The 23,603-nt window shown below is 34.8% G+C and overlaps 3 protein-coding genes across 6 annotated transcripts in view; 2 read left to right on the plus strand and 1 right to left on the minus strand.

Moving 5' to 3' along the window:
- Positions 1 to 6,380: 6,380 nt before the first annotated feature.
- On the plus strand, positions 6,381 to 12,281 carry LOC126772030 (uncharacterized). The gene is made up of 2 exons (XM_050492208.1): positions 6,381 to 6,498; positions 11,578 to 12,281. The coding sequence occupies exons 1-2, from the start codon at positions 6,381 to 6,383 to the stop codon at positions 12,279 to 12,281; spliced, it is 822 nt and encodes a 273-aa protein (XP_050348165.1).
- Positions 12,282 to 14,595: 2,314 nt separating this feature from the next.
- On the plus strand, positions 14,596 to 18,096 carry LOC126772031 (uncharacterized). Its single transcript, XM_050492209.1, has 4 exons — positions 14,596 to 14,713; positions 16,101 to 16,293; positions 16,982 to 17,199; positions 17,393 to 18,096. Exons 1-4 carry the CDS (start codon positions 14,596 to 14,598, stop codon positions 18,094 to 18,096), a joined length of 1,233 nt encoding a protein of 410 aa, XP_050348166.1.
- A 3,842-nt stretch (positions 18,097 to 21,938) lies between these two features.
- The window catches only part of LOC126771576 (Ig-like and fibronectin type-III domain-containing protein 2), a 139,957-nt gene continuing 138,292 nt past the window's right edge, over positions 21,939 to 23,603 (minus strand). For all 4 annotated transcript variants that reach the window (XM_050491527.1, XM_050491528.1, XM_050491529.1 and 1 more), the window contains one exon: positions 21,939 to 23,559. In XM_050491527.1, coding sequence (XP_050347484.1) covers positions 23,368 to 23,559 — 192 coding nt within the window. In that variant the 3' untranslated portion in view covers positions 21,939 to 23,367. The remainder of the gene's footprint in view (positions 23,560 to 23,603) is intronic.

Here is a 23,603-nt window from a genome sequence, read left to right on the forward strand (position 1 = left end):
GGAGGAGGTCCCAAAAGTGGCAAGCACGCGTGGTGGTCATCGTGAGAGGGGAATGCCTATATAAGCGCTGTTGTTGTTGTTTATTTTTAATAAATTAATTATTTCAACTATTTTTACTGTGCGCTCTAATGTAAACATTGTTGACTTGTCACAATAAATAATTCTTAAAGTCTGCCGGAGTTTTTAATTGGTGGTTAAGTTGCGATCCTCTTCAGTATAATAAGGAGTATCCTAGAATATTGTTCAGTTGCTTGGAGTCCTGGGTATGAGGTGCACTCTGATAGAATAGAACGTGTACAAAAACGTTTTCTATATTACTTAGCGTACACAGATCTAAATGCTAAGAATTTTAACTCTTACGATGCACGCCTAATTAATTATAAAGTGCAAACTCTTAAATATAGAAGAGAAGCTGCTGACTTTCTTTTTTTATACAAATTATTGCACGGATATATTGATGCACCTGATCTACTTGCTAAAATTAGTTTCTACATTCCGCGTCAAGGTAGCCGTTTACAAAATCGTAAAATATTTAGCCTACCTGATGTCAAATCAAATCTTGGTCAACATTCGCCAATTTACCGTATTTGCTCGCTTGCGAATTGTAGTCGTCAACACCTAGATGTCTTTAGTGAATCTGTTGGTTCTCTTAAGAATAAACTTAAAACAAAATCACATTAGTTTATGTAATAATTAAATAATTAACTAGTTAGTAATTGCACAAGTACTGTTCTTGTTAAATATGTTTTTTTAAAGCATGCTAGGTTTACATCCAGAAGACTGCAACTTGTTAACACTCTGTTTAGCGTAGATTTTATTTTGTATGCACTAGTTGTAAGTCAGTTTTGTAAACTTAAATAAAAAAAAAAAAAAAAAAATTATGCTCCTATTTACACACCTAATGGTTTTTGCTAACTTTTGAACGGAGCAAGCTACGTGATAACGGAGTGCAATCGATCGGGCGTGTGCCCCCAACTAGACACCACATTTTTTTTTTTAGGCGTAGCTTGCTCGTAGCAAGCCAGATCTGTGGGGGAGAACTCCCGTATCCTAACTACTTTTGTCTCAGATATTTATTTATGTATATCAACCTTGTAACAAAAACACAACGTTACATACCGTATTTCCCGATAGGTACAATGTTGGTGTCTTCAAATCCAGAGTAAACAGGTTTCTTATTGGCAAGCGTGTTACATCTTAGACCGTGCCGATGCTTAACATCAGGCAAGTCAACGGTCAAACGCTGGCCTATTAATTGTAAAAAAAAACACTATCCACAATTATAATTAAAAAAAAAACAAATCAAATTAAATATGTTTATTTGAGTAAGCTTTACAATAAAGCGTTTTTGAATAGTTATCATTTTAAGTCTACCAATGGTCCGGCAACAGTATTGCTCTTTTTAAAATAAATCAATAATAACTGATGGCAGATAGACTTTGTTTAAGCTCGTCTGGGTAGTACCATCCAGTCATCAGATATTTTACCGCAAAACAGCAATACGTGGTATTATTGTGTTTCGGTTTGAAGGGTGAGTAAGCCAGTGTAATTATAGGCACGAGGGACATAACATCTTATTTTTCAAGGGCAGTGGCGCATTGGCGATATAAGCGATGGCATAGTTGTAGCCTATCCATATTATAAAAAAAACCTAATTTACAGTTTGGGTCGTGTTCAAAATCACTGTTCCTGATCAGTCTTCCATTAAAAACCAAGCTCAAATCCCAGCTTCTTTATCCAAAAAATATTCTTTTAATGTTTCGCCCTGAAAAATTAAGTTAAATATTATAAATTGCTTATTCGTTCTCATAAAAACATATAATGCCGCTCATTATCTCAGTGGATACATAATATTATATTTATAAGGTATTAAATACAATAAATACGACAGTCTTACAACGAAACCAAATACATTTAAAATATACCAATACATGAATACTGGTCTGGTGGTTTAAAATGTTTTTAATTACAAATATATATAACGTAGCAGGTCCTTGAATAGTTTCTATTTGGATTATATACTAAGTTATCTCGTCACTAGATGTCATCGCTATTATGTAACAACGCCATTTGTAAGGACTCAATTGTATTTATTTATAAATTAAATAATATAAAAGGATAAGAACAACAAAATAAATACACACACATTCCCACATTATACATTCACAAATACATACATAGTTTATATTAACTTGAAAGGTCAACTGTCTTGGGCGTCGGGGCCATTTGACACTAACATATTTTTATATTAACTAATAATAAATAATAGAGAAAAGAAATAGTTTGACAGGCATGATATTGTATTGAAAATGTTTTGTTTTATGTTAGAGGAGGGCAATCGGTCATAGAGAATGGAGGCCCTCGTTTAGATGGAAAGGGTATCGCTGGTATTTTAGTGGGTATTACGATGTTAGTGGCGCACACGGCACCTTGGACACCGGCGAACCCCACGCACCCTCCCCACTATTCCCGCGGGGGAAAAGCGTAATGTGTTTTCCCAGAATTAAAAAAAAGCGGCATACGGCCAGGATGCTTGAAGGAAAGTGATGTACATCGGCGGTCTTGTATGTACGTTGCCGACATTTAAGGTATGTGAAGGTATTTCTTGCGGGGTTCGGTCGGGTATGTATGAAACATCATCTATAAACCTGAGTAAATCAAGCTTGTCTGTTTTAAGTTGGGATATTTAATAAGTATATGGGCTTAAGTAGAATATAATGCAACTCGTTGAAACAATTCGCATTCGAAGATGACGATAATGTCCTCCTGACCGATTACGGCTACGGTGGCCTATCTGAAGAGATATTAGCCAACTGCGCAGGACATATTATAGTGTGTGTCTGCGCCAGGACGGGGGTATTCTTTATTCCCTCACTCTTATAATCCAATGGGACGGCAACCCGACAAGACCGGAAAGAGTTCAGGCGCAGGACCAACGTCTTTACGTGCTTTCCGTGACACGGGACTGTACACAAAAGAATGAGTGTACACAATTGAAAGATATATTAGATGTGTTAACTTTGAATACGATGCAGCATTCTGGTCCGGTGTCGTTATTTCATATAACAAGAAATACAGAAATATGTTTGAAAGAAACAAAACAAAAGCTAAGATTGTATCTGGAAGATATTCTTTTCACCTTAAAAGAGAAATATTTAAAAACAACAAACCAGCGCGTAACACAACAAATTACATGAGGAAGTATATTTTAGTATATACAGTTTCTGCCGTCGGCTTCACGCACGTCTATAGGTAGGGCGGCCTCGGTGTTAGGTAAAATTAGTCTCTGTCTTTGGGGCTCAAGGTTGCTGTGTAAAAAAATTCATCAAAATTTGTTTATTCGTGAAAGCGTAACAGACATATGGATTTACTTTCGCATATATAAAATTAGAAATTGAACATTAAAGTATATTTTTTTTAATAAATTAATCTCAAATTCCTTCAATGGTAGACGGAAATGAGGGAATGCCACCATAGTAATTTATTCATGCTGTTTGGTTTTACAGAACAAACAAAACGTGCAAACAACATGCAATAACATAATTCTACCGCTCTGCATCAATTATATGTAGCGCTATTTTTTTGTTATCAGCTTTTCATATTTAGTTGATATTTTAAAGCTAGAAGTATGGACACTTTCGCTAGTTGATATTTTATTTAACATATTTTGTATAAAGACGTTGCTTAAAAAATCCGATAGCATATCCGCCACAACCGGAAATACTTAAGTGTATACCAATGGCTTTACGTGCTTTCCGTGGCACGGGACGGTAAACACTTCCAACTTATAAACAGCGGTGAGGAGTTTACCAAAATTTTAATAATCTTATTATTTCATTCTGTTTTATATTTAAAATAATTTAAATGAAATTGATTTGATTTAAAAATCAACTTCTGAGCTCTGGGCTCCTACTATAATTACGTGTTTTTACTGTTATTTAAATACCTTAAAATTATCTCTACTCTAAATTTACCCTAAATTTATAACACACTTACCTAATATTTAATGAAATAGTGTTATCTGGCTGAGCTAATGGTGCAACTCATAGAATATGCTAAGTTGAAAGGGTCACATGTGCGCCTTATCGAGGTAATAATTTCTAATATATTAGACGCATGTGGCAGAACAGCCTTGTTCTCTTAGGATAGTGTGATTTTGAACTTATAAGTTGTTAGGAATACTTTAAAACTATAAAAAGTACTAAAAATGTCTATGAGCAATATTGTTCATAAGATAATATTGACAGTCCACCACAAGGAAGAACCTATGAGTTAGATCGGTTAACTCAGTGACACTTAATACGTAAATAGTATAAAGTTTTTTTTAGAATACACGTAAAATAGACGATATAATTATTTACACTAAAGCGTTAAATAAATACAAATAAAATTAAAAATAGTTGCTGTCCAAATCGTGACCGGTAGCAAGAATGCTAGCAGCATTTCCTCTTTGAAACGCAATTCTGATTCTCCGAGCGAATAGTGAACCAGCCATGTCACCAGCAGAGGCCATAAGACGGGGTGTAATATTTTTGATGAATGATGATGATGAAAGAACCAAAGAAACAAACACGAAATACTAATGATAACAATAATATAATATCAATTATAATATGTAGTTGTAGCGCATATTAAAAACGGAATAGCGTCACCAAACAACGATATTACTAGAAGTTCTTTTATTACTTCTAAAGGTATAATATAAGGAAAATAGTTATTAATAATTACGCTATTGTTTTTGGAATATCTGCCAATTTGTGATGTCATCATGGTTGCGATATGAGTGTAATGTATTGACGTATGTATAGATTGTGTGCGTTTTTCGTTTGTATTATTGTTATTTAATATAAAACAAAAATAAACTGTCAATAGTTAAAATTGGCGATTTTTAAGTAAATTTAGTACGAATAACGCCTGGAACAATATTTGGTAAAATACCAAATGGACTAGTAACGTTTATTAATTTTTCCCACAGTCATTTTATCCGAATGTAATGGACTGGCCTTACGAGTATAATGTACGGTGTACGGCGTACATTTTACTTTAAAAACTTTACAGAAATTATGGGGAAGCGTTTACAACCTATGCCAAGCATTTTAGACGAACGGCTTAAGTTTCGCCGGCGAATTCAAAATAATGGAGAGATTGTACCAGACTATATAGAAGTTCCTGTAAAACCACTTCTGGGATTATTTGTGGTGCAACAATACGATATGCCCACATAGTATAACCATGTTCGCAATAAAGTTCATTAACTTCTTCTGACGAGAATACCTCAAGCCTTTAACTGTATATAAACTATTACTATACTGAATACATAGACATTCAAAGTTGCCGATTTTATATGATCGTGTGTAATTGGAAAAAAGTCTACTTATTGAATGTAACTAATTACTTTAATTACATCATCTCACTTCGAATTTAAGCATGTCGATAAGCCAACTGCACAATTTTTTCTTGTCGATTCATATTCATGTTATGTCAAAGTGTATTAGGATAAAAGCATAGCCCCACCTTTTCAAGCGTGAGGCGGCCATAACTGGAATACATGACCTTAAAACAAATAACGTTAATGATTATAGTTTGTGATCAGATGCAAATAAAACCACGTTCAAATATTAGTAGACTTTTATTATGACGTCACTATAAACTAGTGGATATATGAACTAGTGTGACATTCATTTTGTATTTAAGAAATATATAGTGAGACTATTTGTTGTATTTTTATATTACTCTTTTTTAACAAAGATATTATTTGTACCAGTAACTACACTGGCTTACTCAACCTTCAAACCGGAACACAACAATATTAAGTATTGCTGTTTGGCGTTAGAATATCTGAAAAGTGGGTGGTACCTACCCAGACCGGCTCGGTTCAAAATAGGTTTAGTAGATCCAGAGATTAACCCCTACAACCTCACAAACTTTACCTCTTTATAATATTTATAAAATTGTAATTAAAAGCATTAGTTATCCAGTGACAACAAAGTAAAATAGTAATAGGTACATTTAATGTTGTATACAAAAGGTAACATACATATAGTCAAGAAACGATGAAAGAATTCCCCAACTTTTTAAACCGGTAAAAAAACTTTAAACGCTTTAATCCGCTGTTAATTTTATATAAACTAGCATAAAAAAATTTGATGTATCATTATTATACATTTGATTATCACAATATATACGTGACAATAAACAATAAAATTAAAAACGAAATAATTAATCATTATCATTTAAGTATCAAAAATCGGAGCGCTTAGATATATTGTAGGTGTCGCAATGTAATGCAATTTAAAACACAACGAATAAAGAAAATATGAATTGCAATAAAGTATATGATTAATGTTTCTTAATTAACTTTAAGATTAAGGAGTTTAACAATGAAGCTCACTCTCGGTAAATTTGGGCTGAAGCATTGCGACCTGCCGACAATGTTCTCCAATGTCGCATTTTTAATGCGCCTTATTACCATCAACATCAACCAGCTTTACGCCAAAAGTAAGTTCCGGCTTATCACTATTTTATTATTGAATGTCACGAGTCATATCAAATATAAACTTTATTCCACAACAGGAACTCAAGGCAACAATCTAAGACAGTTGGAAATAATGTTACACAAAAACTGATTATGCTGTTTAGGGTGATAGTCGGCACTTGCAATGAATTTATAAATGCGGCACGATTTTGAGTTAGTTAGTAGCTATAGCTATCGATGCGTAGCTGGTATACCAAACAACAACAATCTATAGAAATCTAGCACTAAGAAAGAAGACATAACTGCTGACGTAAACATTAAAGATACTTGACGTAGTGTTTAAGAAATGGTCTCTATTGCCGAGGTCTTTAATCACTTTGTTAGTATTTATTGTTATTTGATTATTTTCCTTCGCAGGTATTCCCTTGATTTTCTACATATCGACTGTCATTGCGGGATCGATGTACTTCTATGGCTATATCTTCACCACGGCCTGGCTGGTGTTCTTCCGATACGGCAGATCAAATATAGAGGCAGCATCTGTAGCCCTTGCGTTTGGCACATGCAATGTTACTTGTATAACTAAGTTTATTTACATGAAACTGTACGCGTAAGTTCATGGCAGTTTAGTAATAATATATAAACTCCTCGCATTTATTGTTAATTAAAAATATAAAATAAGCCTGTATCGCTTTCAAATCGAATGTCATGAATCTAAACGATGAAAGGACATGGCCAATTTCTGTATGCATAGGTATCAATGCTCATCAATAAGTTATGGTGTATGTGACGTGAATTTTTGCACATTTAATTGTTATAAATAAAACCGTCAACGAGCTCGGCATAATAACAGACTAGACGTAAAAAGTTTCATAATTTTACTAAACCTTAAATCAGATTTCTGGCAATAAGTGTATAGATAATTATTTTGCTATTAAAAAAATTAAGGGGCTTTAAAATAGCGAACAGTTGTAAGCTATTACAGTTAACTGATGTGGTTTTTAGGTATTAGAAAACAGGAAATAAAATAAAAAGATATAGCTCTCAAAAAACATTTACTATTTGTTACATTATTTAATATTCTTCAATTGTTATTAACATGTTGTCTAATCATCCTGCTGGAGCTTGAATGTTGTTTTGGTGTCTTGGCCAACGTACCGGATTATAAGCCACCAGAATTAAAAGGAACCTAATTAAGTGGTAGATGGTATTAGTCCGTAGAGACAAGCGGGGGTCAAAATTATTAAAAACTAATTGCAAAAATACAAACACAGTCATCATCATCATCATATCAGCCGAAAAACGTCCACTGCTGAACAAAGGCCTCCCCCAAGGATTTCCACGTTGGCCGGTCTTGCGCTGCCCACTCCAACGGCTTTTCGCGACTCGTTCTAAGTTGTCGGTCCACCTTGTAAGGGGCCTGCCCACGCTGCGTCTTCCGGTTCGTGGTCGCCACTCGAGAACCTTTCTGCCCCAGCAGCCGTTGGTTCTGCGACCAATGTGCCCCGCCCACTGTCACTTCAATTTAGCAATTCTTCGGGCTATGTCGGTTACTTTGGTTCGCCTGCGGATTTCATCATTTCTGATTCGATCTCGCAGAGAAACTCCGAGCATAGACCTCTCCATTGCCCTTTGAGTGACCTTGAGCCTTCTTATGAGGCCCATTGTGAGCGACCACGTCTCTGATCCATAAGTCATCACTGGCAACACACACTGGTCGAAGACTTTCGACTTGAGACACTGCGGTATTTGGGATGAGAAGATATCGTGTAGCTTCCCGAACGCTGCCCAGCCGAGTTGAATTCGACGATTGACCTCTTTCTCGAAGTTGGACCTACCTAGTTGGATGGTCTGACCTAGATAGACATAGTTGTCTACAACTTCGAGTGCAGAATTTCCAACCTTGACTTGAGTGGGTACAACATGGATATTCGATATGATTTTCGTCTTGTCTATGTTCATTTTTAGACCCACTTGTTGGGAAACCCTGCTGAGGTCATCGAGCATAGTGCCGAGGTCTTCCAAGGTCTCAGCCATAATTACAATGTCATCGGCAAATTGAAGATGAGTGATGTACTCGCCGTTGATATTGATGCCAAGTCCGTTCCAGTCCAAAAGCTTGAAAACATCTTCCAATTCAGCAGTAAACAGTTTCGGAGATATCACGTCTCCCTGTCTTACACCTCTCTGTAGTTGGTTAGGTTTTGAGTTCTGATCCTGGAGTCGGATCGACAAGGTGACGTTCTCATACAAGCATTTTAACTCCCTGATATATCGATAATCAATTTGGCACCTCTGAAGAGAATTCAGCACGGCCCAGGTTTCGATCGAATCAAAGTCCACTTTTTGATAGTCCACAAACGCTAAGCAAAGTGGCTGGTTATACTCCTCAGTCTTCTGTATAATTTGCCGCAGCGTATGTATGTGGTCTATGGTGCTAAAGCCTTTCCGGAATCCGGCTTGTTCGGGTGGCTGGAAGTCGTCAAGCCTTTGCTCGAGACGATTCGTAATGACTCTCGAAAACAACTTGTAAACATGGCTCAGCAGTGAGATGGGCCTGTAATTCTTCAGAAGGGTTTTGTCACCCTTCTTAAAGAATAGTACCATCACACTTCTGTGCCATGCCTTTGGCATTTGACCTTTGGCTATGACGGAGTTAAAAAGCCTCTGAAGAGCCCTGAGGATCGGTGTACCACTCGCCTTCAGAAGCTCGGCTGTAATACCATCATCACCAGGTGCCTTGTTGTTTTTGAGTTGTTCGAGAGCCATTCTAATCTCGAAAAGACTTACGTTCTGATAATCTTCAGTGTAGTGTCAGGTTAGTCTTGCTCTGGGATCTGTAGCATGTCTAGTGACAGGTGAATGAGCTGTCGTGTACAGCTGACCGTAGAACTTCTCAACCTTTTCCAACAGCTCAGATCTTGACGTGACTATTCTGCCATCTTCAGTTTTCATCCTTGTCAGTTGACTCTGCCCAACAGACAGATCTCTGTCGAACACTTTAGAGCCTTTGTTCCGCTCGATGGCCTCTTTAATGCGCATCCGTCATCAGTCCGAGACTTTGAAATCTGTCTGTTGATCAGCCGATAGCTGGCAGCATCAGCTGGGGACGTCAGAATCATTTTCCGTCTTTCCTCCATAAGCCGTAGGGTAGAGGCAGAGATCTTTTTAGTTTATTTTGTACGGCTGGTCTTGAAGGTCTTAGACCTAGCCGTTCGGACAGTTTCCACAAACCTGTCGTTGTTTGTGTCCACTTCCTCGCAGTCTGCTAGGCAATCGAATCGGTTTTAGAGTTCGAGCTGAAAGGCTTCGGGATTTCGGATTTGAAGAGGTGATCGCCCTCTCAGAAATAGAGAAGGTTACCGGATTTCATAATCATCGTATCCTCCCCCTGTCTTCGGACTTCGGATAATCCGACGATATCCCAGTGTAACCTGCTCAGTTCTTCCTCCAGTTCGATGATCTTCTCGTCGGTCCGCAGTGTACGCGTGTTGTATGTTGCCAGGGCCAGAGGTCGTCGGTGTTGGTAACACGAAATCTGCCGGGGATTCTTCGCACCCCCTGCCCCGCCGTTACCACAGCTGTTACCAAGGCTAGGAATAGCAGGGCTGCCGGGGACTAGGGGCAGTGCTTTAGTTGCGCGAATCATTGAGGGGATATGCCATAATCGCCACGCTTGGCAGACGGGTTGGCGATCGCAGTAAGTTAGTCATAGTACTCAGAGAGACGCTGCTGCCCGTTCTCTGGTGTATATTCCCTCGGGTCGACTTCTACGCCCCCCACGGGATAAGATAGGGTGGTGATATTCGTCGCTGTCACCACACGGCTAACACAGTACGCAACGAAAAATCTGCAATGACTACATTGACATTTGACATAGCCAGAATCGTGAGAAAAGTAAACGCGTTGCGTTTTAAGTTGAGTATGTTTTTGAATCTAAAACTATCTTACGCATCAACATTTATGCAAAGATGCAACAAATACCAAAGAAGACATTTTTGTATATATAAAATGTTCCTAATAAGAGTCGTCAATGTAAGTTTTCTATTTATGTCTATTCGAGTAGTATGTAGTAGTAGTAGTAGCATGGTCTTGAACGTCCATTATTTTATTTATTTTTCTCGATTGTCCATTATGGTGGAATTTGACAAACGGAACTTAAAATTATTCTTGTGATTACATAATATTTTGAAATAAAATCTGCTAATTTCGAGGTTAAAAACTACATAGTAATACATTTTTTAAATTTTTATTATACAATATTATATATATTATGTATGTGTACATGGAATGTACCTTTTGGCCTGCTCAATTTGTAAAGGAATTCGTTACGGAAGGTAGGTGAGCACTGAGAAACAATTTTCCAAAATTCATCTCTTAAGGAAGTTTAATGTCGGATGAAAATTTGTATGGAAATTTTTCACTTTTGATGTTAGAAATATGGGAATTGGTATTAAGGCTATGTTGATGAATTAAAGATTAGGTTTTAATATTCGAACCTTTTAGTGGGTATAGGATGAGTCGATTGTTTTGCTCTTTTGTGTATATTGTTATTGCAAAAACATTACTTACCACTTACCTAATACAATAAAAAAAATGTGAAGCTTGAATTAAAACTATTTCATTTCTGTGAAATAACATTTCATTCATTATTTGATTAACTAATTAGGCTGCCAATTATACATCCGTTTTAGTTTGGCATTTTTAATGTATTTTACAATGAATATAGAAAAGAAATACAGAACTTCGTTGATAAGTATTTGGATTGCGACTCTCATGTAACACCCAACACAAGATTTGCTAATAACCTGCGCAAGAAGCTGAGAATCATTAAGAGACGTGCAACAGTTATTTGGGTGCTTCTCGTCTCCGATGGTGTCATTTACCTCTCAATACCATTTTTTATTCCTGGGAGATGCTTTATTGTTGATGTCTACATATATTACGGTAAAAACATAAGTAAAAATTATAAAATTTAAATAGAAATTTAAAGTCGTTATTATGTATTTTTTTATTAATAACAATTATGAAATTCAATTAGTAGCAAATGCATTACGGAGCTAATGCACTTAGGTATACTAATATTGTGCATGTTTTCCCAGGTCTAGAGCCGATGTTGGAGTCACCCAATTACGAAATAGCAAATTTCGTAACGATTTTGGCCATTGGTTTAGTTGTCTACATATTGGGCAGTGTCGTGGTATATATAATAATTATCGTTGGTTACAACGAAGCCCAATTATATGCTCTCAGCGAAGAACTAATAAACGTATGGGATGATGGTCAAATCTTCTACCAACACATCAAAAATAGAATAACAGCTGATAAAGTACACGCTATAAATATCAAAAATCGAATAATTAATGAATACGTCAGGATGTCTCTTGAAAATATCACGAAATTTCATATTACAAATATTAGTCTTGTACGTGAATTGGATTCCAATATGAGAACAACATTAGTAATTGAATATAGTTGTAAAGTAGTTTCAATAATAGCTGGACTACTTGGTGGTATAGAAAATACATTTCTCCAATTGCCGTATACGATTATTCAAATATTTATGGACTGTTTATCTGGACAGCGGCTGATAGATGCTTGTGATCAGTTTAGAGAATCTGTATATGCTTGTAAATGGGAAAACTTTAATGCAAGTAATCAAAGAACTGTATTTTTGATGTTAATGATGTCACAGAAAACTTTGACACTATCGGCCGGTGGAATGGTGAAACTGGATTTTATTTGCTTTATGAATATAATAAAGTCAACATATTCTATATATACAACTCTAAAATCAGCAGTATAATAATTGTTACATAAATTAAAACAATAGAATTTAAAGTTTATTTGTTCTGTTTTATAGCTAAATAATTCAATAGAAAAACAGTTTTTTTTCCGACGAGCATCCAGTGGATATTTTATTATCTTTTATTTCCTTTCTTTCAATTTCCAATTATGTAAATGTTTTTTATTTACAAAATAACAGCGGAAAACTATTTAAAATTTACCTTCTTTTATTACTTAAACTAGGTGCCCTCCTGACTGATTTAGGCCACGGCAGCGGCAACTGTGCAGGACATGTTATTGTGAACAATTGTGTGCACAAACACAGGTGAACTCTCATGATCCGATGGGAAAGCAAATCTGACACGACTGGAAAGAGTTCAGGCATAGGACCAAAGGATTTACGTGCATTCCGAGACACGGGAGTGTTCACACTTCCGTCCTCCAGACTCCAGGCTGCTACTGAGAATTTCTCGACGGAAAACCATTTACCGTTCGCGTTTTTATTGCTTTTTTCCCTCTTAATATAAAAATTTTCATAGGTTTTTTTTTCGAATCTGGTCTGCTTCAATGGAAGGCTTAAAAAAGACGTTCCTCAAATATTAACCCTAAATTAGGATAATCTAGTGAGGATGAGTGACTGAGTTCCCGGACTCGTAGAAGCTGGAATGAAGTCAGGTTTGTGAACGAGCTGTTTGAATAACTTAGCTGAATACTGGTAACAGTAAGCCGATTATGTGTCAATAAATAGCTATAATGAAAATTTTACAAAATTTATATATAAATATTTAAGGAAATATGTTGTGGGCTTGTTTTAAACGAAGATTTTTTTTAATTACAGTAAATAAATGAAACGAAAGCATTCGCAATTTAAAAATCTCATTTGTTTAACTCAGACAGACGTTTAAGAGATGTCCTTAATTTATTTGTTTAAATTCATTAAAATGTTACTTCACCGACTTAAGATTTCTCGAAGGAGCGTAAAGTGATTCTGTATTAACAAACACAAAAACTTGATAGGCGTTTGTTAATAAATTATACAATTAATGCAATACTTATAATAGTCAAAGGACACAAGCCTATCGCTTGACCACATTGATATTAAGCAAAGACCGCAAGTTAAAATCTGGGCAAGCAATAATATGCTTAATATGTGCTTAATCTCGTACATGGCGAATGAATGATATCGTCACGAATTGCATAGGTGTCAAATAAAGCTTTGCACATATTTATCCACCAACGTGCATTAGAGCAGCATTATAAATACATAAGCTAAAAGTATTATCTTAAGAGGGAGTCTCAGCTTAGCAGTGGGATATTTTGGGGCTATAGACTCGTAGGGCTTAGATTTATATTAAACTATTGTATATAAATAACTAGAACTAGAATCATTAGTTATTACACTTACTTATTGATTGTGAAATTAAAAACTACCACCGGTTTAGAAAAGGAATACCCTGATCATAATATAAACTATAATAAAAATGTAATTGATGCTATCATAATGATGATGAAGATGTATGAGTAAAACTATTATTGGGGGATGAATATACAATTTAGCATAACTCGTTACATTATTATAAGTCTTATCACATTTACATTTCAAATTCAATCGTAATTATATTAATTACCATATATCAGGTATTCAAGGATCGTTTAATGCTATACTAATACATTTCGACCAATTCACTTTAATAGAAAATAAATCGTTGCCAGACAAAAATTGTCACGATATAATAGCCGTCAAAATATTATCTGTTTTTATAAAAAAGTTAGTTATTCAGTGATAACAAAATAAAATGCTTATAGTCGAGGAACAATGAAAGAATAGCCCAACTGCTTAAATTTGGTAAAAACCGATATAAGCAGTTATTTATCCATGTATATACTTTTTACGAAATACCACTCATTATGTGATCTCCTAAAGTATCCGCCCGATTGACGATTGACTTGATATTTGTCACTGTTACTCCTTTCCGGCGTAGACGCTCACTAATGATGGGCTTAACGCAAATCCTTTCCAAACACATTTTTCTTCTTATCTCCCCGTACGAGGCCGGGACGATTAGCTTGTTTTTATATAACTTGCATGAAAATTTTGATGTATCATTATTATACATATGATTATCATAATATATGTAACAATTAACAATGTAATTGAATACGAAATAATTAATCATTATCATTTAAGTATCGGAAATCGGACCGCTTATACATATTGTATGTGTCGCAATGCGATGCCATTTGAAACACAACGAATAAAGAAAATATTAACTGTAATAAATTTGTTTATGATAAATGTTGCTTAATTAACTTTAAGATTAAAAAGTTGAACAATGAAGTTCTCTCTCGGTAAATTTGGGCTGAAGCATTGCGACCTGCCGACGATGTTCTCCAATGTCGCAGTTTTATTGCGCCTTATCACCATCAACATCAACCAGCTTTACGCCAAAAGTAAGTTCCGGCTTATCACTATTCTATTTATGACTGTGCCGAGTCATGTATTATACCGTTCAGGGTGATCTCAGTCTGTACTTGCAATTAATTTTTAAAAGGAAAGTTAAATATTGACGAGCCGGTTGGCGTGGTTGGTAGATACTCGCCTTTCACTATATATGTATATATATATACTATATATATTATTAATATTAATATAATATATATATATTATTAATTATTAATATTTAAATAAATATATATAAATATATATATATATATATATATATATATATATATATATATTTATTTAAAACCATTATATATATATATATATATATATATATATATATTCTATATAAGTATGTATTTACAAAAGTAAAGTAGCATATGTAGTATATCAGTTGTCTGGTTTCCATAGCACAACTTTTATTTATTTATTTTTTTATTTATTTAACACTTTTTGCACAACATATACATAAAATGAGAGATTGGCAGCCACTTTAACTGAGACCGATACTCAGAGACATGATCAAACTTTCGCAGACCAAAAATAAATCTTATGGCTATATTTTGCAGCCGTTCTAATTTATTTAGGAGGTCTTCAGTTAAATCCATGTAGCAAACATCAGCATACTCCAGTATTGGTAAGAGGAACGTATTAGCTAAGCTGATCTTTGCCTTGATAGGCAATAGGTTTTTCCATCGCCTTAAAAAACCAATGATAGCGAAAATCATACGACTCATTTCAGCAATTTGAGGTACCCAGGAAAAGAAAGCATCAAGAAGTAGTCCAAGATTTCTAACAGTCTCTTGCATGTGTAATATTTGGCCCTCAAATAAGATAAGAGGTACATGTTTATCTTGGACCCTCGTCAGAAGCTTATGACTGCCAAATATAGCCACTTGCGATTTGCTCGGGTTCACTTTCAGACCGTAAGATTTACACCATTCAGATGTGTTTGCCAAATCATGATTCAAGGTTGCAGCTGCCTCATCGATACTGTCTAAAGGAGCGGTAACGTAAATTTGTAGATCATCATGAAAAAAGCCGAGATGACCCAGTGATTACCACGCGTGAATCTTAACCGATGATCGTGGATTCAAATCCGGGCAAGCGCTAATGAATTTTCATGTGCCCAATTAGTGCTTATAATTCATTTCGGACGCTGAAGGAAAATATCGCGATGAAACCTGCATGTGTATTCTTATATAATTCTACCACATATGTATTCTCCACCAAGCCGAGTTGGAGCAGCATTGTGGAATAAGCTACAAACCGTCTCCTCAAAAAAGGAGAAGAGGTCCAATAGTGGGACATTACATTACTGAATCACATTGAACAGTTGAACACGGAAAATCACTTTGTTAGTATTTATTGTTATTTGATTATTTTCCTTCGCAGGTATTCCCTTGATTTTCTATATATCGACTTTCATCGCGGGATCGATATACTTCTATGGCTACATCATCACCACGGTCTGGCTGGTGTTCTTCCGATACGGCAGATCAAATATAGAGGCAGCATCTGTAGCCCTTGCGTTTGGCACATGCAATGTTACTTGTATAACTAAGTTTGTTTATATGAAACTGTACGCGTAAGTTCATGACTGTTTAGTAATAATAAGCCTACCAATTAACTCCTCACTCGCATTTATTGTTAATTATAAATGTAAAATAAACCTAACACATTCAAATCGAAATCTAATTAATAAATTATCAAACATGATTGATTGAAATATAAGGCACAGCCGCTGGCGTTTAACAGGGTGAAATTTAGTAATGGAATTCCTTAAGGAACGTTACCTACGTGGTAGAGTTTTTTGCGAACCCCGTCTGGGTAGTAACCACATACTCTACCGCCAAATAGCAATATTTTGTAATTTTATGTTACGATTTGAAGGGTGAGCAAGCCAGTGTAACTAACATGGACAAGACAACAGGGACATGCTCGTATTATCTTAATGTCCAAGGTTGGTGCGCGTTGACGATGTATGGAATTGTTTATATAATATTTCGTACATTGCCATCGCCATGGTCTATTGGCGGTGGTGGCCTATTGCCGCCTACCTAATACTATAAAATATATTGTTTGAATGAAAACTATTCAACTTCTGTGAAAAACATTTCATTCATTATGTATTCGTTTTGGTTTGGGTCAGTTCCCGTTAATAATTTTACATGATCATAAGTTTGTTAATTTATCTTTGCCATTTTAAATAAAAATAAAATGATTAAAAAAATACCTAATTTCAATTAAAATTTAATATTTTTGAATGAATATAGAAAAGAAATAGAGAACTTCGTTAATAAGTATTTAGAATGCGACTCTCATGTAACACCCAACACAAGATTTGCTAACAACCTACGCAAGAAGCTGAGAGTCGTTAAGAAACGTGCAACCATTATTTGGATGTTTTTCGTCTGCGATGGAATGGTTTACCTCTCGATTCCATTTTTCATTCCTGGAAGATACTTTATTGTTGACGTCTACATTTATTACGGTAAAAATATTAAAATTAAATAATTTAAATAGAACTTTAAACAATTATATTTTTTTATTAATTACATTTATAAAGTTCAATGGAATTCAGTTGATGTATTTGCTATTTATGCCTCTAGTAAATAATTAATAGTATGATACATATTACGGAGCTAACGTACTTGGTTATACTAGTATTGTACATGTTTCTCCAGGTCTAGAGCCGATGTTGGAGTCACCCAATTACGAAATAGCAAATTTCGTAACGATTTTGGCCATTGGTTTAGTTGTCTACATACTGGGCAGTGTCGTGGTATATATAATAATTATCGTTGGTTACAACGAAGCCCAATTATATGCTCTCAGCAAAGAACTAATAAACGTATGGGATGACGGTCAAATGTTCTACCACAACATCATAAATAGAATAACAGCTGATAAAGTACACGCTATAAACATCAAAAATCAAATAATTAATGAATACGTCAGGATGTCTCTTGAAAATATCACGAAGTTTCATATTACAAATATTAGTCTTATACGTGAATTGGATTCCAATATGAGAACAACATTAGTAATTGAATACAGTTGTAAAGTGGTTTCTATAATAGCCGGACTACTTGGTGGTATAGAAAATACATTTCTCCAATTGCCGTATACGATTATTCAAATATTTATGGACTGTTTATCTGGACAGCGGCTGATAGATGCTTGTGATCAGTTTAGAGAATCTGTATATGCTTGTAAATGGGAAAACTTTAACGCAAGTAATCAAAGAACTGTATTTTTGATGGTAATGATGTCACAGAAAACTTTGATACTATCGGCCGGTGGAATGGTGAAACTGGATTTTATTTGCTTTATGAATATACTAAAGTCAACATATTCCATATATACAACTCTAAAATCAACAGTGTAATAATTGTTAATTAGAATTGAAACAATAGAAATTAGAAAAAATATAAGAAACCTTATCGAGTTTTTTTCCGACAAGTGTCCAGTGGAGTATTACATTATTTTTATCTTTTATTGCCTTTCTTTAATTTCCAATAATGTAAATGTTTTTTATTTATGAAATAAATTGGCGGAAAACTATTTAAAAGTTACCTTCTGTTATAACTAAAACTTGGAGTACTACTGACTGATTAAGGCCACGGCAGAGGCAACTGAGCAGGATATATTATTGTGCACAATTGTGTTACAAAGACAAGTTCATTCTGCATTCATCATTCTTGCAGTTCATGAAAAGCAAATCTGACAGGACCGGAAAGAGTTCAAGCACAAGACCACACACTTCTGTCTTCTAGTCTCCGGGCTGCTACTGAGAATTTCTCGACAGAAAAACCTTTTACGTTCACGTTTGCTTTTTTCCCTCACAATACAAACATTTTCATAGGTTTCCTTTCGAATCTGGTCAGCTTTAATAAAAGGTTTAAAATAAACGTTTCTCAGATATTTGTCCTTAGGACAATCTAGTGAGAATCAGTGACTGAGTTCCCGAACTCGTAGAAGCTGGAATGCAGAGTCAGGTTTGTGAACGCGCTGTTTGAATGACTTAGCTGAATAACTGGTAAGAGCTAAAAAAAGGGATTATGGGTCAAATTTTTTAGCTATAATGATGGCATGACCTAAATACCTGCTCGCTAAAAAGAACACTGATTTCATGATCTTCACGGCGGATTTCAAGTGTCTAACTTATTTTTTATGTTATAGGTAGGCAGACGTTTAAATGCGCCACCTGATATTAATAGCCAATAGGTATTAGTGATGTAGGTAAGTAATATTAATCATTCCTTACTTTGCCGATGCGCTACCAACCTTGAGAATTAAGATGTTATGTCCCTTGTGCTTGTAATTACACTGGCTCAATACTTTTCAAACGGGAAGACAACAATACCAAGTACTGGGGTAGAAAATCTGATGGATGTGTGGTATCTACCCAGACTAGCTTGTACAAAGCACTACCACCAGTAAATAATAGTACAGTACAGTAACAGCCTGTTAATGTCCCACTGGTGGGCTAAGGCCTCCTCTCCCTTTTGAGGAGAAGGTTTGGAGCTTATTCCACCACGCTGCTCCAATGCGGGTTGGTAGAATACACATGTGGCATAATTTCAATGAAATTAGACACATGCAGGTTTCCTCACGATGTTTTCCTTCACCGTCAAGCACGAGATAAATTATAATCACAAATTAAGCACATGAAAATTCAGTGGTGCTTGCCCGGGTTTGAACCCACGATCGTCAGTTAAGATTCACGCGTTCTAACCACTAGGCCATCTCGGCTTTTTAAAGTAAGTAATAAATATAAGTACGTAAGTAAGTAAAACATTTATTTTATTATTATTTACTTTTTAAGTAAATAATAAATATAATCTAATTTTATAGTATAATCTTTCGTTAATAAAATAAAGGTCAGGGTATTTATTTTTTGAACCGGTGGTAGTTTCTAATTTAAGAGTCAATAAGTTAGCGTAATGACTAATGATTCTATGTTGAATAAAGGATTTTGGTTTAATTTGAAAGTATTTTTTATAATATAATATATATAATATATAAAAGTCATTATTATCAAAAACAAAATAGTCAACAACAAACTTTAATGCAACATTATATATGTTAAGAAAACTTATATTACATTACTCACAATTAAAATGTACAAACATAAAATTACAAAACTTTATTTTCATTACTTTTATGCTTCGAAATCAAACGAAGAATAACCCTAACCGTACCTAACAGCCTGTGAATGTCCCACTGCTGGGCTAAAGGCCTCCTCTCCTCTTTTTGAGGAGAAGGTAAGGCTAAGGTAACGAAGAATAAGGCTTACATTTATTTTCGAATACATAAACACAGTACGTAAATCCCTGTTATAGAAAATAAGTTAACTCATTGAAACACTCAAACTCATCGTAAATTTGAGCAAACAATCATGCAGTCTTGAACAATCGCGTACAAGCATGCAAACTATCATCGAGAGTCCAATCCAATTTCAACAAGCTCAGTAAACTATTTGATTTGAAGAAGCAAAGGGTGCGCAAATGGAGTCGAGCAAATATTGATTTCGATATTTAAACGGGAATTGTATTTCAGAGTTTGTAATAAAAATAATAATGAAATAAGGAGTTTCTATCAAGGTATAATAATTAGACATATTTTTTCATCACAACAATACCGAATGAATTTTTATAAGGTTTTCCGATGGACGGAGCGATATATGATAAAGGTTAAGGTGCTATAATTAATTCGGGTTTTTTGTAAATTATCTGAAATATGACAATGATTGTTAAAGATGTCGAAACAAATCCTTACGACTTTGCGCTTCACTGGCGTGCGCCTGGCAAACCAGTTACGTTTTGTATTACGATGTAAGCATTTTTAATAGTACCTTATTTGACCCTTGCGATGATAATACGGATATCTAGTTTAATGTAAATTAGACAGAAGAATGGGCTATGGCTGTGTTTACAATAAAAAGAATAGTAATGTAGTTAAATATAATTATATATATAGTAATAAGTTAATAGAATTTAAATTTGTGATTTTGTGAGCGAAGCAATTCATACAAAAACAATTCAAATTTTAAAATTATATATACAAATGTTATGTATATAAGCCATTACTTACACCGTCAATACATGTTACGCGTACTTATGAGATATTCAAACAGCAATACTCCGTATTTTTGTGTTCCGGTTTGAAGGGTGAGCGAGCCAGTGTAATTACAGGCACATGGGACATAACATCTTAGTTCCAAAGGTTGGTGATGCATTGGCAATGTAAGTGATAGTTAACATATCTTACAATGCCAATGTCTATGGGCGTTGATGACCACTTACCTTCAGGTGACCCATTTGCTCGTCTGCATACCAATTTTATATATATATAACCATGTTATAATTATAATGGCTTTTCAGTGTATTGTGTTTGTTTTTTAATGCACAATATGTCAATCATATTAAATTTCAATCATAATAGTCAAAATTAAGCTGACGCAGGTCTTTAAATCAAATGTATCACGTTTCAAGTGCTATTGGTAAGCGATTCCACCGCTTTGAAATGCAATTAACTGACAGTTCTTACTTTTTATTTTTAATTTAAATATGTATTCATTACATACAGCTAATTATGTTCTAGTCTACATAGTTATTGACATGTAATGTGAAGAGGTGGTGGAGGAGGTATTGACAACTTATTAGGCTATTCTATACATATTATAGACAGGTTTTTTTTTTTTTTTTTATAGAATAGGAATAAATGATCGCTGTCTGTACATGGAACATATAAGAGTAAAACTATTATATATAATGATTGTTAGAACTTTAGTCGGTTTGTCTCTGCGTTTATGCGCGGTAATCTTAGGAACGGCTTTACTTATTTGAGAGCGGTTTTTGCTAATGTATTGCAAATTTCACTTAAAATGTAGTGTTTGTTTTTATTTAAATCGGTTTATAAATTGAAAACCCGGGACCTGGAACGTCCCTGTCTGTATTCGCTTGTAATATATTTTTGTAGGGTAGTGGCTTATTAAAAAAAACTGTACATATTACGGATTTGAAAAATATATAACAATATATACAATTCACTTTTTTTTTGAAAAAATTCTAACAATCGTTGTTTTGGGTCCTATTGCGTTGATAAAGGCCTAGATAATAGTTTTACTCATATATCTTCCATGTAAAGACAGCGATGAATTACATTTTTATTATATGTATATAATAGATTAAATGGGTAAGCCAAATGAAAGAAGGTGGATTCTTAAATATTTTTTTTTATTAATATTATTTACAAATCTAATCACATCCGTCTTTTATCTAAATTACTTTAATAGAATAGGAAGAAGTTCCTAATAAAAATTACCGATCACATTCTCCTCTGAGCAAATTTTAAATTATATCTTACTGCGTATGTTTTTAAGGAATTTTTGTACCAAATAAATGGAAATGAACCGTAAGTGCTTGTAATATTATTATTAAATATTTTACTTTAATTTACGTTATTTATTGAGGAATTCTCGATATTTTTGGGGAAGACTAAAGTATCCATTATCATGGAGCGATATCTCGAGCATTTTTCGATAAATAACGTAAATTATAATAGCTATTAATAAAATCAAAGAATATTATAAAACATTTTCAAATTCACTCAAGCGACATCTATTAGAGAATAATTAAATTAAAGTTGTTATTATTACTCAATAGATGGCGCTATAATTTTAAATTTTTGCCTCTTCAAATATTATTTTCATGTAAAAACATACGTAGTATGAAAGTAAATTACTCCGAAACATATAAAATGTGTATTTCATTACATTTTCTTTTACAACAAAATAATCATGAGTCTATTCTTTTGGACGATAAAAAAACATCATTCTTTCAAAGATTTAATCTATGTACATATTATTATTTGCAGTTACTATTTAAAATTTTGATATCATTATATATAAACAATAATTCGTTATCCCTACTTAGGTACTTATGGAATGTTTATGTACATTAGTCACACTTTTACATACCAAAAAGTAACTAAGTCTAACCTACATCATATATTGTTCGAAGGCACATTTTTTTTATAGAAAATTTCTAAATTACTTCTTCAAAACTGACGCTACATAACACTAAATACAATTATTTCGCTAAAAACCACAATCGAAACAAACAATAACGACTGTGATATTTAGTAAATACAATATTTACATGATTTTTTTTTGGTTTACATCACATTAAGTATGGTACGTATTGAAAATATATTTATCTACCCTCCGCTCAGACACGGCTTCGTCTCACAGTGTCTAATGTATTGCTCATTTCCCGTACCCGCAAAATTCCTACAAATATATTTTTGGTGGTCACTAAGAGAGTTCCTTTTCCTACAGCGCGCGAGTGAGAGAACGCTAGTCTGACATCGCGCCGGGTATACTGACTGGACGTACATAACACCACGCATTTTGCTCTTGTCTAACAGCTGCTAACGAAATTTTCAATGCAAAACGAATTCTTGTATTTAGTCCCACTCCTTCAAATTAGAAGTAAGAAGCGAAGAGTAGGAGTTCGGATTGAGCGGGACAAGTACAGTTAGAGGGGCGTGACGCGTGTCGCGTGACGCGGCCGGCCGCTCGCGCCGCTCAGTGCGCGGGCGCCACGCGCGCGGCGCGGCGCGGCGAGCGGAGCGGCGAGCGGCGCGCCGCGGGCTATGGCTTCAGGCGCTTGAAGCCCGCGCCGTCGTGTCCAAGTTTCAGCTCCTCGTACAGGGACGGATCCACTTCCCTGGCCGATGTCAACGTGGTCCCGGGGTTTTGAGTTTCTTGTCTCCAGGCTGCGCTACTCGAAATGCCGTTTGCGATGCCGTTTTCACCATTAGCTGTCCCGTTTGGCATCGTGCCCTAGAATTAAAAATATTATATTCTTAAGTTGAGAGCTCTCAAAA

The sequence above is a fragment of the Nymphalis io genome, chromosome 11 (assembly GCF_905147045.1).
Source record: "Nymphalis io chromosome 11, ilAglIoxx1.1, whole genome shotgun sequence".
In the NCBI taxonomy this organism is placed as follows: Eukaryota; Metazoa; Arthropoda; class Insecta; order Lepidoptera; family Nymphalidae; genus Nymphalis; species Nymphalis io.

Coding starts and splice junctions, on each gene's coding strand:
- LOC126772030 (XM_050492208.1), top strand. CDS start 6,381: ATGAAGCTCACTCTCGGTAAATTTGGGCTGAAGCATTGCGACCTGCCG. Junction 6,499..11,577: donor CAACCAGCTTTACGCCAAAA/GTAAGTTCCGGC, acceptor ATGTTTTCCCAG/GTCTAGAGCCGATGTTGGAG.
- LOC126772031 (XM_050492209.1), top strand. CDS start 14,596: ATGAAGTTCTCTCTCGGTAAATTTGGGCTGAAGCATTGCGACCTGCCG. Junction 16,294..16,981: donor GTTTATATGAAACTGTACGC/GTAAGTTCATGA, acceptor GAATGAATATAG/AAAAGAAATAGAGAACTTCG. Junction 17,200..17,392: donor TGACGTCTACATTTATTACG/GTAAAAATATTA, acceptor ATGTTTCTCCAG/GTCTAGAGCCGATGTTGGAG.